General features: G+C 43.1%; 1 protein-coding gene across 2 annotated transcripts in view; it reads right to left on the bottom strand.

The window, feature by feature from the left end:
• LOC123993530 (GPI ethanolamine phosphate transferase 2-like) overlaps positions 1-15384 on the bottom strand; it is a 127124-nt gene that overhangs the window by 75839 nt on the left and 35901 nt on the right. Inside the window, exons 5-7 of one of the 2 annotated variants that reach the window (XM_046295780.1) lie at positions 14745-14883; positions 13145-13357; positions 6270-6330 (exon numbers count right to left, since the gene is read on the bottom strand). In XM_046295780.1, the coding sequence (XP_046151736.1) occupies positions 6323-6330; positions 13145-13357; positions 14745-14883 (360 nt within the window). In that variant the 3' untranslated portion in view covers positions 6270-6322. Of the gene's footprint in view, positions 1-6269; positions 6331-13144; positions 13358-14744; positions 14884-15384 lie in introns of those variants that run through there. The other variant, XM_046295779.1, reaches the window with a different exon arrangement.

Here is a 15384-nt window from a genome sequence, read left to right as displayed (position 1 = left end):
CTATCTGGTTCCCTGTTGCTTTTACTGCAGAAAAATTGAAATGCCACTCAAAGGAGGTCCCAGTAATTGAACTACTGAATGTAGGAAATACAAGGTAATGAAAAAAAGAAACAGATAGGAGGTACGCCACTGATTGACTTTAGCATTTCATCATGTCTTGTCTGTGTTTGTCAAGAAAGAAGGCAAATTTACTGAAGGTGGATGCTTGCGCAGATGTCTAGGCACATGTGGCGTTAGATGGCTGTTTGCGTAGATATCTAGGCACGTCCGGCGTGAGATGGCTGTTTGCGTAGATATCTAGGCATGTCCGGCGTGAGATGGCTGTTTGCGTAGAGGTCTAGGCATGTCCGGCGTGAGATGGCTGTTTGCGTAGAGATCTAGGCATGTCCGGCGTGAGATGGCTGTTTGCGTAGAGGTCTAGGCACGTCCGGCGTGAGATGGCTGTTTGCGTAGAGGTCTAGGCATGTCCGGAGTAGGATGGATGTTTGCGTTGATGTCTAGGCATGTCTATTGTGAGATGGTGTTTGTGTAGATGTCTAGGCATGTCCATGGTGTACACAGGAAGAACAAGGATGCTTTGAGGTTACTATCTCAGAGTTGTAATAGCCTTAGGAACTAGACTTAGGTCTGCTGCTTGTAAAGGAGAATCACTATGGAAACTGGCAAATGAATAATTTGCTGAATAGGCTGCAGTGTGGACAAGGGCCTTCGTGGCAGCCATTTTAGGTTGAAATCAGAACAGTAATTTAAGACCTGTGTGAGTTATCATCTCTCTTGGCAGCAGCTAATGGGGATCCTAATAAATACTAAATACTCTTGAGCTACTCTACTGCAATCTAAATTTGCTTTAAATTACAGTTGCACTAAGCAGCCACTGATTGATTAGCATGCATTTTTCTACTGTAATGAGCATTCATCACTCAGAGGCCCATGGGGTAACCTAAGAACAGCTGAGTCCTGAAATAAGAAGAAGGAGATGAAGGGGAGAGGGTGGCGGTGAATCGATAATCAGATTGACTTGATTCAAATTTTAACAGCTGTGAACATAGATGATAATCAACGCTGACTTAGGGAGTTGAAGATACACACTTGGTAATTAATAAGCTAAAACTCATATGATTCATTTACGGTACATCAGTGCTCAAAATTCACCAGTTCATCTAGGATGATTATACTCTTCTTACAAGCTAAATCAGTGGAAATCTTCCACAATGCTGTCATAATATCACTGAATAGGGAATACAAGCTGAATAACATCACATCTGTTTAGGGCAGTGTTCAACGTACCTGCAATATATTGAGAAATACTGCCTTACAATTAAGTCTGCCAGGTAACACAGCCAAAGTGATTAGACTCTCATGAGGTTGTGGTGTATGTGGTGTTGTAGTCAAAATCAACAATGAATAACTTTACTCACGGTTCAATGCATGTCATTTATCGAAATACTCAGGTAATGCAAACGTCTTGAACTGTGGCATGTAGAACTGTGTCTGCGTGCATGCGTATGTGTGTGAGTGTATGTCTATGTTTGCCTGTGTGCATCTATGTTTGTGGTATTTAGATGGCGTAGCACAAGGCGAGCACTTAGAGGACATGTTCTGACCTGACCTCATAGTTTCACTTTGGAATTTGACGTAATTGGATGAAAGTCAATATTTTACCAATTCATATCACGTGGTTCCAGGGTTAATTCCGTGTGGTTACAAGGTTAAACAAACTGAAAGGGTTAAGTTTAGGTATTTGTTTTGAGTGCTTAAGGTTAGGGCTAAGGCTTGGTGAAGGCTTAAAACAAAACAATTAAAAGCAATGCGCTGTTTACATGAAGTATCATCAAGTACCCTCCCTGCTTGCTAGAGAATGGTGAACTGCCGTGGCAGAGTAGTCTAGGCTGCGCTCTGATTCTGAGTGGCAAAGCGATCTAAGCAACGCTCTGGCTCCGAGCGGTGCGGCGGTCTAAGCAGCGCTCTGGCTCCGAGCGGTGCGACGGTCTAGGCAGCTCTCTGGCTCCGAGCGGTGTGACGGTCTAAGCAGCGCTCTGGCTCCGAGCGGTGCGGCGGTCTAGGCAGCTTTCTGGCTCCGAGCGGTGCGGCGGTCTAGGCAGCTTTCTGGCTCCGAGCAGTGCAACGGTCTGGGCAGCTCTCTGGCTCCGAGCAGTGTGACGGTCTAGGCAGCTCTCTGGCTCCGAGCGGTGTGACGGTCTAGGCAGCTTTCTGGCTCCGAGCGGTGCGGCGGTCTAGGCAGCTCTCTGGCTCCGAGCGGTGCGGCGGTCTAGGCAGCTTTCTGGCTCCGAGCGGTGCGATGGTCTAGGCAGCTCTCTGGCTCCGAGCAGTGCAACGGTCTGGGCAGCTCTCTGGCTCCGAGCGGTGCGACGTCTAAGCAGCGCTCTGGCTCTCTGGCGGTGCAGTGGTTTAGGCAGGTCTCTGGCTCTGACTGGTGCAATGGTTGAGGCAGCCTCTGGTTCCAAGTACTACAGTGGTCAAGGCAGCTCTCTGGCTTTGAGCCTCGTGAGTTCCAGCCCAGTGCTATGCCATAATTTTACATTTTTGGGGGGTGAGCGCCGTCGATGGCATATATCGACGTACTCAAATGTCTGAATTTGACATCTCTTTGTGTCCAGCCTGTGTTTTGACACTCATTCACCGATACGAATCTGCATTGTGAGACTTGACGTTGATCAGGTTCAAGTACTCTGAGATGAGACACACTCATGCACACTCACGCGCCCACACACAAACACTCACTAACTCACGGCCACACACTCACACACAAACACTCACTAACGCCCGCGCACGCCCACACATTATTCTGAAGCCAGCTAGATCAACACATCATTCTGAAGCCAGCTAGAACAACACATTCTACAGCAGGAACAAACCCGACCTCAAAATGAATATGGAATATGTTCCTGTACATTTCTATATAGTTGGAACACCAGCAGAAAATCATCAAGGGATTCTGACATACCACAGTGCTAAACTTTACATATTCAACATGGGAAACCTGGGGAAATCAAACCCACAAACCTGGAATTGTAGGCTCCATGTTCCAACCTAGTGAGACCTCAGAACCACTATTACCTCAGTGTAAATTTACAGTAGTAAACGTTGTACAGAATGTACAAAACATTAGGAACACATTCCTAATATTAAGTTGCACCCACTTTAGCCCTCAGAATATACTCATTTAGCCGGACTATGGACTCTAAAATATGTCAGAAGCTTTCCACAGAGATGCTGGCCATTGTTATCTCCAATGATTCCCACAGTTGTGTCAAGTTGGCTAGTAGTGGAATTCTACTACTCTTTCTACTCCCACAGATACTCAAATAGTATTGAGATCTGGCAAATGGGCAGGCCACTGCGGTAAGCTGAATTCACTGCCATGTTTGTAGAACCATTCCTGGACAATCCTAGCCTTGTAGCATGGGGCATCATCCTGCTGAAAAATCTAGTTCCACATGAACAAATGTACCTTATTGGCAAATATGCTGTGGCATTTAAACGTTGCTCCAATTTTATCACTGGGCTCAACGTGTGTCATGAAAACAAACCCCACACCACCACCACGATGGATGCATGAACACGTGTTTTTCTCCATACACGAGTCACCCACCAGCGTGAAACAGCAGGAACCGGGATTCATCAGTCCAGTCAATGTTTTCCCAATTCTCCAGTGTTTCCATTCCTTAGCCCAATGCAGCCGCAGTTTATTTTTGCTGAAATAAGTGGAACTCTGTAAGGTCGTCGGCTGCCATACCCCATTCGTGTCAAGGTATGACGAGTTATGCATATTTTGGGCGCTAATGTTGTACTGGACTGTCAGTTGACTAACTGTAGCCCATTTGTTGCTCTGCACAATGCGTCAGCCTCCTTTGTCCTCTTTCATCAATGACCCGTTTTCGAGTACTGGCCTGCCGTTGCCTGGATGTCCTTTGGGTGGTGGAACGTTCTTGATATACACTAGAAACTGATATACACTGGAGTGTCAAAAACCCAGCAGCATTGCAGTTCATGACACACTCAAACCGGTGCGCCTAGCTCCTACTACCATACCCCGTTTAAAGGCACTTACATCTTTTATCATGCCCATTCACCCTCTGAATGGCACACATAAATGTCTCAATTGCCTCAAGGCTAAAAAATAATTTAACCCGTCTCCTCTGTTTCATCTACACTGATTGAAGAGGATTTAACAAGTGACATCAATAAGGGATCATACACTATACAGTACCAGTCAAAAGTTTGGACACACCTACTCATTCAAGGGTTTTTCTTTATTTTATACCCTCCTCTCTTCTCCAGACCATTTCCGGAGACCTTCTCCCTTACCTCACCTCGCTCATCAACTTATCCCTGACCGCTGGCTACGTCCCTTCCGTCTTCAAGAGAGCGAGAGTTGCACCCCTTCTGAAAAAACCTACACTCGATCCCTCCGATGTCAACAACTACAGACCAGTATCCCTTCTTTCTTTTCTCTCCAAAACTCTTGAACGTGCCGTCCTTGGTCAGCTCTCCCGCTATCTCTCTCAGAATGACCTTCTTGATCCAAATCAGTCAGGTTTCAAGACTAGTCATTCAACTGAGACTGCTCTTCTCTGTATCACGGAGGCGCTCCGCACCGCTAAAGCTAACTCTCTCTCCTCTGCTCTCATCCTTCTAGACCTATCGGCTGCCTTCGATACTGTGAACCATCAGATCCTCCTCTCCACCCTCTCCGAGTTGGGCATCTCCGGCGCGGCCCACGCTTGGATTGCGTCCTACCTGACAGGTCACTCCTACCAGGTGGCGTGGCGAGAATCTGTCTCCTCACCACGCGCTCTCACCACTGGTGTCCCCCAGGGCTCTGTTCTAGGCCCTCTCCTATTCTCGCTATACACCAAGTCACTTGGCTCTGTCATAACCTCACATGGTCTCTCCTATCATTGCTATGCAGACGACACACAATTAATCTTCTCCTTTCCCACTTCTGATGACCAGGTGGCGAATTGCATCTCTGCATGTCTGGCAGACATATCAGTGTGGATGACGGATCACCACCTCAAGTTGAACTTCGGCAAGACGGAGCTGCTCTTCCTCCCGGGGAAGGACTGCCCGTTCCATGATCTCGCCATCACGGTTGACAACTCCATTGTGTCCTCCTCCCAGAGCGCTAAGAACCTTGGCGTGATCCTGGACAACACCCTGTCGTTCTCAACTAACATCAAGGCGGTGGCCCGTTCCTGTAGGTTCATGCTCTACAACATCCGCAGAGTACGACCCTGCCTCACACAGGAAGCGGCGCAGGTCCTAATCCAGGCACTTGTCATCTCCCGTCTGGATTACTGCAACTCGCTGTTGGCTGGGCTCCCTGCCTGTGCCATTAAACCCCTACAACTCATCCAGAACGCCGCAGCCCGTCTAGTGTTCAACCTTCCCAAGTTCTCTCACGTCACCCCGCTCCTCCGCTCTCTCCACTGGCTTCCAGTTGAAGCTCGCATCCGCTACAAGATCATGGTGCTTGCCTACGGAGCTGTGAGGGGAACGGCACCTCAGTACCTCCAGGCTCTGATCAGGCCCTACACCCAAATAAGGGCACTGCGTTCATCCACCTCTGGCCTGCTCGCCTCCCTACCACTGAGGAAGTACAGTTCCCGCTCAGCCCAGTCAAAACTGTTCGCTGCTCTGGCTCCCCAATGGTGGAACAAACTCCCTCACGACGCCAGGACAGCGGAGTCAATCACCACCTTCCGGAGACACCTGAAACCCCACCTCTTTAAGGAATACCTAGGATAGGATAAAGTAATCCTTCTCACCCCCCCTCCCCCCTTAAAATATTTAGATGCACTATTGTAAAGTGGTTGTTCCACTGGATGTCATAAGGTGAATGCACCAATTTGTAAGTCGCTCTGGATAAGAGCGTCTGCTAAATGACTTAAATGTAAATGTAATACTATTTTCTACATTGTAGAATGATAGTGAGGACATCAAAACTATGAAATAACACATATAGAATCATGTAGTAAACAAACAAAAAAAGTTATATTTTTTAGATTCTTCAAAGTAGCCACCGTTTGCCTTGAGAGCTTTGCACACTACTGGTATTCTCTCAACCAGCTTCACCTGGAATGCTTTTCCAACAGTCTTGAAAGAGTTCCCACATATGCTGAGTACTTGTTGGCTTTCCTTCCTTGTTGCTTTTCCTTCCCTCTGCGGTCCAACTCAATCCAATCCATCTCAATTGGGTTGAGGTCGGGTGATTGTGGAGGGCAGGTCATCTGATGCATCATTCCATCACTCTCCTTCTTGGTCAAATAGCCCTTACACAGTCTGGAGGTGTGTTGCGTCATTGTCCTGTTGAAAAACAACGATGGGGTGGTGTATCGCTGCAGAATGTAGGGGTAGCCATGCTGGTTAAGTGTGCCTTGAATTATTAGTAAATCACACAGTGTCACCAGCAAAACCCCCCACACCATCACACCTCCTCCATGCTTCACAGTGGGAACCACTCATTCGGAGATCATCCGTTCACCTACTCTGCTTCTCACAAAGACACGGTGGTTGGAACCAAAAATCTCAAATCAGACCAAAGGACAGATTTCCACCGGTCTAATTTCCATTGCTCGTGTTTCTTGGCACAAGCAAATCTCTTATTATTATTGCCGTCCTTTAGCAGTGGTTTCTTTGCAGTAATTCAACCACGAATGCCTGATTCACGTAGTCTCCTCTGAACAGTTAATGTTGAAATGTGTCTGTTACTTGAACTACGTGAAGCATTTATTTGGGCTGCAATTTCTGAGGCTGGTAATTCTAATGAACTTATCCTCGGCAGCAGAGGTTACTCTGCGTTTTCCTTTCCTGTGGCAGTCTCCATGAGAGCCAGCTTCATCGTAGCAATTTGTGGGTTTTCCGACTGTACAAATTTTCTGCATTGACTGACCTTCATGTCCTATAGCAATGACGGACTGTCGTTTCTCTTTGCTTATTTTAGCTGTTCTTGCCATACTATTTGGTCTTTTACCAAATAGTGCTCTCTGTATCTGTATACCAACTAGAGGTTGACCGATTACGATTTTTCAACGCCGTTACCGATTATTGGAGGACCCCAAAAAAAAGCCGATACCGATTAATCGGCTGATTTTTATATATATTTATATGTGTAATAATGACAATTACAACAATACTGAATGAACAATGAAAACTTTTATTTTAACTTAAAATAATACATCAATAAAATAAATTTAGTCTCAAATAAATAATGAAACATGTTCAATTTGGTTTAAATAATGCAAAAACAAAGTGTTGGAGAAGGAAGTAAAAGTGCAATATGTGCCATGTAAAAAAAACTAATGTTTAAGTTCCTTGCTCAGAACATGAGAACATATGAAAGCTGGTGGTTCCTTTTAACATGAATCTTCAATATTCCCAGGTAAGAAGCTTTAGGTTGTAGTTATTATAGGAATTATGGGACTATTTCTCTCTATACTATTTGTATTTCATACACCTTTGACTATTGGATGTTCTAATAGGTACTTTAGCATTGCCAGCCTAATCTCGGGAGTTGATAGGCTTGAACTCATAAACAGCGTAATGTTTGAAGAGCTGCTGGCAAACGCAGGAAAGTGATGAATGATATCATTAATATGGTCGAATCCGGAAACTATCATTTTGAAAACAAAATGTTTATTCTTTCAGTGAAATACGGAACCGTTCCGTATTTTATCTAACGGGTGGCATCCATAAGTCTAAATATTGCTGTTACATTGCACAACCTTCAATGTTATGTCATAATTCTCTAAAATTCTGGCAAATTAGTTCGCAACGGCCCAAATTAGTTTGCAGGCAGCCCAAATTGTTGCATATACCCTGACTCTGCGTGCAATGAACGCAAGAGAAGTGACACAATTTCCCTAGTTAATATTGCCTGCTAACATTCATTTCTTTGAACTAAATATGCAGGTTTAAAAAAATATACTTCTGTGTATTGATTTTAAGAAAGGTATTGATGTTTATGGTTAGGTACATTCGTGCAACGATTGTGCTCTTTTAAATCATCCTCCATTTGGTGAAGTTGGCTGTCTTTGTTAGGAAGAAATGGTCTTCATGCAGTTCGCAACGAGCCAGGCGGCCCAAACTGCTGCATATACACTGACTCTGTTGCACAGAACGCAAGAGAAGTGACACAATTTTCCCTAGTTAAAAGAAATGTATGTTAGTAGGCAATATTAACTAAATGTGCAGGTTTAAAAATATATACTTCTGTGTATTGATTTTAACAAAGGCATTGATGTTTATGGTTAAGTACAGTCGTGCAACGATTGTGCATTTTTCGCAAATGCGCTTTTGTTAAATCATGCCCCGTTTGGCGAAGTTGGCTGTCTTTGTAAGGAAGAAATAGTCTTCACAGAGTTCACAACGAGCCAGGTTAGCAGGCAATATTAACTAAAATGCAGGTTTAAAAATATATACTTGTGTATTGATTTTAAGAAAGGCGTTGATGTTTATGGTTAGGTACACATTGGTGCAACGACAGTGCTTTTTTCATGAACGTGCTTGTTAAAAATCACCCGTTTGGCAAAGTAGGCTGTGATTCAATGATAAATGAACAGGCACCGCATTAATTATATGCAACGAAGGACAAGCTAGATAACCTAGTAATATCATCAACAATGTGTAGTTAACTAGTGATTATGTTAAGATTGATTGTTTTTATAAGATACGTTTAATGCTAGCTAGCACTTTACCTTGGCTCCTTGCTGCACTCTCATAACAGGTAGTCAGCCTGCCACGTAGTCTCCTTGTGGAGTGCAATGTAAATCGCCCATAATTGGTGTCCAAAAATGCCGATTACCGATTGTTATGAACACTTGAAATCGGCCCTAATTAATCGGCCTAATACTCTAATACCAACCCTACCTTGTCACAACACAACTGATTGATTCAAACGCATTAAGAAGGAATGCAATTCCACAAATTAACAAGGCACACCTGTTAATTGAAATGCATTGCAGGTTACTACCTCATGAAGCTGGTTGAGAGAATGCCAAGAGTGTGCAAAGCTGTCATCAAGACGACGGGTGGCTACTTTGAAGAATCTCAATTATAAAATCTATTTTGATTTGTTTAACACTTTATTGGTTACTACATGATTCAATGTGTTATTTCATATTTTTGATATCTTCACTATTATTCTACAATGTAGAAAATAGTAAAAATAAAGAAAACCTCTTGAATGAGTAGGTGTGTTCGAACTTTTGACTGGTACTGTATATACAAAAGCATGTGGGCACCCCTTCAAATTAGTGGATTCGGCTATTTCAACCTCACCAGTTGCTTACAGTTGGTTAAAATCGAGCACACAGCCATGCAATCTCAATGGACAAACACCTGATACAGAACATCCACTGTAATAGACGAATGACAGGCCTCAGAGCCACACTCTGACATGTATACAACAAAGCCTAAACAAAGGTGTGTGTGATTGAACCCCAAAGGTGGATAATCTTCTCCTTTCTTTGACAGTGACTCAGTAAGATAATAGGAGAGAGAGTAAAACCCTGCACAGGGTGTGTGTGTGTGTGTGTGTGTGTGTGTGTGTGTGTGTGTGTGTGTGTGTGTGTGTGTGTGTGTGTGTGTGTGTGTGTGTGTGTGTGTGTGTGTGTGTGTGTGTGTGTGTGTGTGTGTGTGTGTGTGTGTGTGTGTGTGTGTGTGTGTGTGTGTGTGTGTGTGTGTGTGTGTGTGTGTGTGTGTGTAAAGAGAAGGATGATTGTCTTCTTAGAGAGGCAACCAAATGCAATCTTTGTAACTTAGACCGGTTGAATCCTTTGCGGTTGTCAATACATCTATTTACAGACATAAATGGTTGTAGGAACATATGTGCATGTATGCCACACATACACATTACATGAATTGAGCCACTTATCTTGGCTTTATCCGAATAGCTTTGTACACACTAGAGGTCTTCACGGGTCCAACAAACCTGAAATTCCGAGAACATAAATTCTGACTTTTGTCTCAGATCTGGGTGGGGTCTTATATAATTGCCAAGGGTCTCAGGAAAGTGCAATTATAATTGATTTACCAACTGGATCTGTCCTCTGTTAATTTAATGTGCGAAGTGATCAGAACCTCACCAATTGCAACTCAATAAAACATGTAGTTCATGTAGTAAGTCGCTCTGGATAAGAGCGTCTGCTAAATGACTTAAATGTAAATGTAATGTCTAGCTGAAACTAGTTCCGGCCACTCACCTCACACGAACCTGCTGCTGAAGAGAGCGAGAGAGCACAAGTGAAAGGAGCTTTGGCCTAGGCTACTGTTGATTGCAAAGATGGAGTCCTTTTTCATTTAAGAAAAACAAAAGATAGTCTTCTGTGAGGACAAGTTCAAGGGATAACGATGAGAAGAAGAACATTGGTGCGGCCAAATGGAATGTGTGCAACTCTATTCAAAATGGAATTTGTTTTAGTATTTATTATAATTTGTTTTATCATTATTATTGTAAGCTTTTTAGAATCTAAAACATTTCTTTAAATATGCTAAAAGTTTTTTGATGATTCAGGTTTGATGCAATTTTCAAACTTTTATTTATTTGTTTTAGTATTTATTATAATTTGTTTTATCATTATTATTGTAAGCTTTTTTAGAATCTAAAACATTTCTTTAAATATGCTAAAAGTTTTTTGTTTCATTTTGTTGAGACATTTTCATAGCTAAATTAAGTTGTCTTTTCAATTTTGTGCTCTGTATTAACATTTAAGATAAAAGTTTAAAGTAGGCCGGATGTAAAATAAATATCAGCCTATTGCGGTCATTTGTTGGGTAGGCCTGCGGTTCATATTTTACCTAAAAACAATGACTTGACTTACTTTGTTATTACCCTTATCAAGTTTAGAAACTTTTGTGAAGGTCTGGTGTGGTATTGTCACTAGGCTTAGCTACTACAGGCCTATGAAGGCAGTGCGCACCAGAAGTCCAACTGACTCAGTTGAACTTGAGGTGAGGATGAATGTTTAGGCCTACCAAAGTTAGACTAAAGGAGTAACAATATAATGCTCATCTTTATTTCAAAAAATATTATGCACGCCAAATTCTTCCTCCTGTATAGTACGCCTACATCTGTATAGCAGTAGAAGCCTATCTGACAAGGATTAAGAACGCATGTTGTTGTCAGAAACATGGCGCCCGGCATATGTCGATCTTTCTCTCTGGGCTAGGCCTAAGCTTCTCTTCCTTTTTATATATATATATATATATTTTATAAATATCAATATCATACAGTGGAGCCTACGCCTATAGACTAGAGGTCGACCGATTATGGTTTTTCAACGCCGATACCGATTATTGGAGGCCCAAATGGCAGATACCGATTAATCGGCCGATTTCTTCATTTTATTTGTAACAATGACAATTACAACAATACTGAATGAACACATTATTTTAACTTAATATAATACATCAATAAAATCAATTTAGCCGCAACTAAATAATGAAACATGTTCAATTTGGTTTAAATAATACAAAAACAAAGTGTTGGAGAAGAAAGTAAAAGTGCAATATGTGCTATGTAAGAAAGCTAACGTTTCAGTTCCTTGCTCAGAACATGAGAACATATGAAAGCTGGTGGTTCCTTTTAACACAAGTCTTCAATATTCCCAGGTAATAAGTTTAGGTTGTAGTTATTATAGGACTATTTCCCTCTATACCATTTATTTCATTAACCTTTGACTATTGGATGTTCTTATAGGCACTTTAGTATTGCCAGTGTAACAGTATAGCTTCTGTCCCTCTAGTTAGCGTGCGCTAACTAGCTAGCCATTTCACTTCGGTTACACCAGCCTCATCTCGGGAGTTGATAGGTTTGAAGTCATAAACAGTGCAATGCTTAACGCACAACGAAGAGCTGCTGGCAAAACGCACGAAAGTGCTGTTTGAATTCATGTTTACGCACCTGCTTCTGCCTACCACCGCTCAGTCAGATACTTGTATGCTTGTATGCTCAGTCAGATTATATGCAACGCACGACACGCTAGATAATATCTAGTAATATCATTAACCATGTTTAGTTAACTAGTGATTATGAATGATTGGTTTTTATAAGATACGTTTAATACCAGCTAGCAACTTACCTTGGCTTACTGCATTCGCGTAACAGGCAGTCTCCTTGTGGAGTGCAACGAGAGAGAGGAAGGTCGTTATTGCGTTGGACAAGTTAACTGTAAGGTTGCAAGAGTGGATCCCCCGAGCTGACAAGGTGAAAATCTGTCGTTCTGCCCCTGGACAAGGCAGTTAACCCACCGTTCCTATGCCATCATTGAAAATAAGAATGTGTTCTTACCTGACTTGCCTAGTTACATTACATTACATTTAAGTCATTTAGCAGACGCTCTTATCCAGAGCGACTTACAAATTGGATAAAAGGTATAAAAAAATATATATATATATATATTTAAAAAATCGAATGTAATTATTTTTTATTTATGATTATTTTTTTTTTTAATCGGCAAATCGCCGCCCAAAAATACCTATTTCCGGTTGTTACGAAAACTTGAAATCGGCCCTAATTAAATCGGCCATTCCGATTAAATCGGTCGACCTCTACTATAGACATAAATGCATGCAACACCCTGATACATTGAGCGCTCAAATCTCCAACATCTGAATCGTGAGGTAAACAAATTTCTGTTTTAGGAAAGTAAAAACCAATAAAACAATAAGATATAATGTTTTGATTATGCGACACATCGAAATATAATTTTCTTCTGGCTTGTTTTATGTCATTTAGCAGTTTTTAAGGATTGATAATTTGGCCAATATCACTCGTTTATTGATGGCAGAGGTTTCTTTCCCTCTCTCGTTCTACTTTTTGATCCGAATGGGTCTCTCAGATCAAACCAGCATGGGTCCGTTTGCGCCTGTTTTTCCACAGGCCATTTCGTTATGGTTCTGACTGTCCTTGGGTCCATTCGGAACCGGTCTCCTTTAAAAAAAAAAATGTTTTACGCATGTTGGGTTGGGTGGGAAAGCCACGGATTCATTTCGGAACGGGTCAACATTTTGGACCCGTAAAGGACCTATAGTACACATTGACTTTAGGAGGCTGGAAGCTGATTTAGCCTTGCTCTGATCTGGCACTACCCCTGCACTGACCCACACTATTCCCTCTTACCTTTCTCATAGGCTGGCATGCTGTCCTTCAGCAGGTAGCTCAGCTGGTGGCCGTTGAGGTGCAGAAAGCGCAGCTGGTCCCTGAGAGAGGCCTCGTCAACCACGGACTGAATGAGTCGGCCCACGCTGTTCTGGGAGATGGGCAGGCCCAGACCAAGAGCCAGGGTCGGGGTCAGGTCCACCTGCTCTACTGTTGATGGTTTCTCCATCCCTACTGTTTATATAAGGAGTAGAAAGAGTATCTCAGGATATAGAAACAAGAGGAAGCAAGGAGGCACACATGCACAAGACAGACAGAAATGCGTACGTACATTCACATACGTATACAGTTGAGAAATTAGGTGAAAAGTCACAGGAGCAGAACATATATGTACCGCATCTCTAATCAAACCCTACTCCTCTACGTCATACATTAATAACAACGATTCAGTCTTTGTGTAGCACACTTTAAAATAAAACCCATTCTAAAATAAAAACATAAATTGTATATATATATATAAATAATTAATGCTGTGTCCTGCTTTTAGGTTTGATAAAAGCTCAAGCTTAAATCCTGCCAGTTGAGTTGACAGGACAATCCAGAACACAAGCTCTGTGTCCATATATATATATATATATATGCCATTTAGCGGACGCTTTTATCCAAAGCGACTTACAGTCATGTGTGCATACATTCTACGTATGGGTGGTCCCGGGAATCGAACCCACTACCCTGGCGTTACAAGCGCCATGCTCTACCAACTGAGCTACAGAAGGACCATCATGTGTCGGAGGTCCTACAGTACAAGTTACTGTACCAACCTGTCCATCATGTGTCGGAGGTCCAACAGTACAAGTTACTGTACCAGCCTGTCCATCATGTGTCGGAGGTCCTACAGTACAAGTTACTGTACCAACCTGTCCATCATGTGTCTGAGGTCCTACAGTACAAGTTACTGAACCAGCCTGTCCATCATGTGTCTGAGGTCCTACAGTACAAGTTACTGTACCAGCCTGTCCATCATGTGTCTGAGGTCCTACAGTACAAGTTACTGTACCAGCCTGTATCTGCCAATGCTTAATTTCTCAGCCGGTCTCTCAGTAAAATCTGATCCACCTGAAATAAACCTATGTAGATGAGAAGTGATCTAGAAATAGACGTAGCAAATAAAGAAACAATTATCACATTCACACCAACGGCCTCGAACACGTTTGGCACAGAGCGGCGAGACGTTAATGAGCTCCTCTTCACACAGTGCCAAGACGTCACTGTTTCTCAGTGTGAGAGCTCAGCTGAGAGACAGCCGTGTGTGTATGTTTGTGTGTGCATTTTTTGTAGCCTTTATTTAACAGGCATGTACGTGTGTGGCACAGGCGCTCTGGAGTAGGCCCTTATCTATCAAAAGTCATGTTAATCCTCACTTAACCACATTTTTCGTAGGTGAAAACAAATGTAAATAGACATATTAGTGGTGGGTCGTAACTACAATATTTTCACTATACTATTATGGATAAGTGTTGTGATAAGCATTTGAACACCGGTGTGCATGTGCCTACTTCAGCAATGACACCAAGATAGACTGACAAACATACAGAGGGATAACAGGAGAGCCAATGCTTACCTTTCTTCTTGAAGGCGGGGCTGATGAGCACCAGGGGTGTATTGACCTCATGCTCAGACGAGCCCCCGTGGCTGCCCGTCTCAGACATCCCGTGGTCCCCACACAGCACCAGCAGGTAGGGCAGCGCCCCCTCTGCCTCCTAAGGGGAAAAGGGAGATTTAAAGTAGCATCTCATTTTAACAGCTCATAATCCAGGGACTACGGAGTGGCTCAGCGGTCTAATGCATTACAGTGCTTCCGGCATCACTACAGACCTGGGATCAATCCCAGGCTGTGTCATAACCGGCCGTGACCAGGATTCCCATAGGGCAGAGCACAATTTGCCCCCGTCGTCTGGGTTTGGGGACAGTTTGGCTGGGGGGCTTGAACTTGGCTCATCGCTCTCCAGCACCTCCTTGTGGCGTGCCGGGCACCTGCAAGCTGACCTTGGTCATCAGTTGAACAGTGTTTCCACCGACACATTGGTGCAGCTGGCTTCTGGGTTAAGTGGGCTGGTGTTAAGAAGCATGGTTTGGCGGGTAATGTTTTGGAGGACACATGACTCGAAGTTGCAGCGATGAGATAAGATTGAAATTGGGGAGAAAAGGGGGGTAAAATATATATTTTTTGAAACAATCTGTTAACTCTTACTCAAATAATG

This window comes from Oncorhynchus gorbuscha, linkage group LG13 (assembly GCF_021184085.1).
Source record: "Oncorhynchus gorbuscha isolate QuinsamMale2020 ecotype Even-year linkage group LG13, OgorEven_v1.0, whole genome shotgun sequence".
NCBI classification, from domain to species: Eukaryota; Metazoa; Chordata; class Actinopteri; order Salmoniformes; family Salmonidae; genus Oncorhynchus; species Oncorhynchus gorbuscha.
This window is presented reverse-complemented; position numbering and strand designations above follow the sequence as displayed.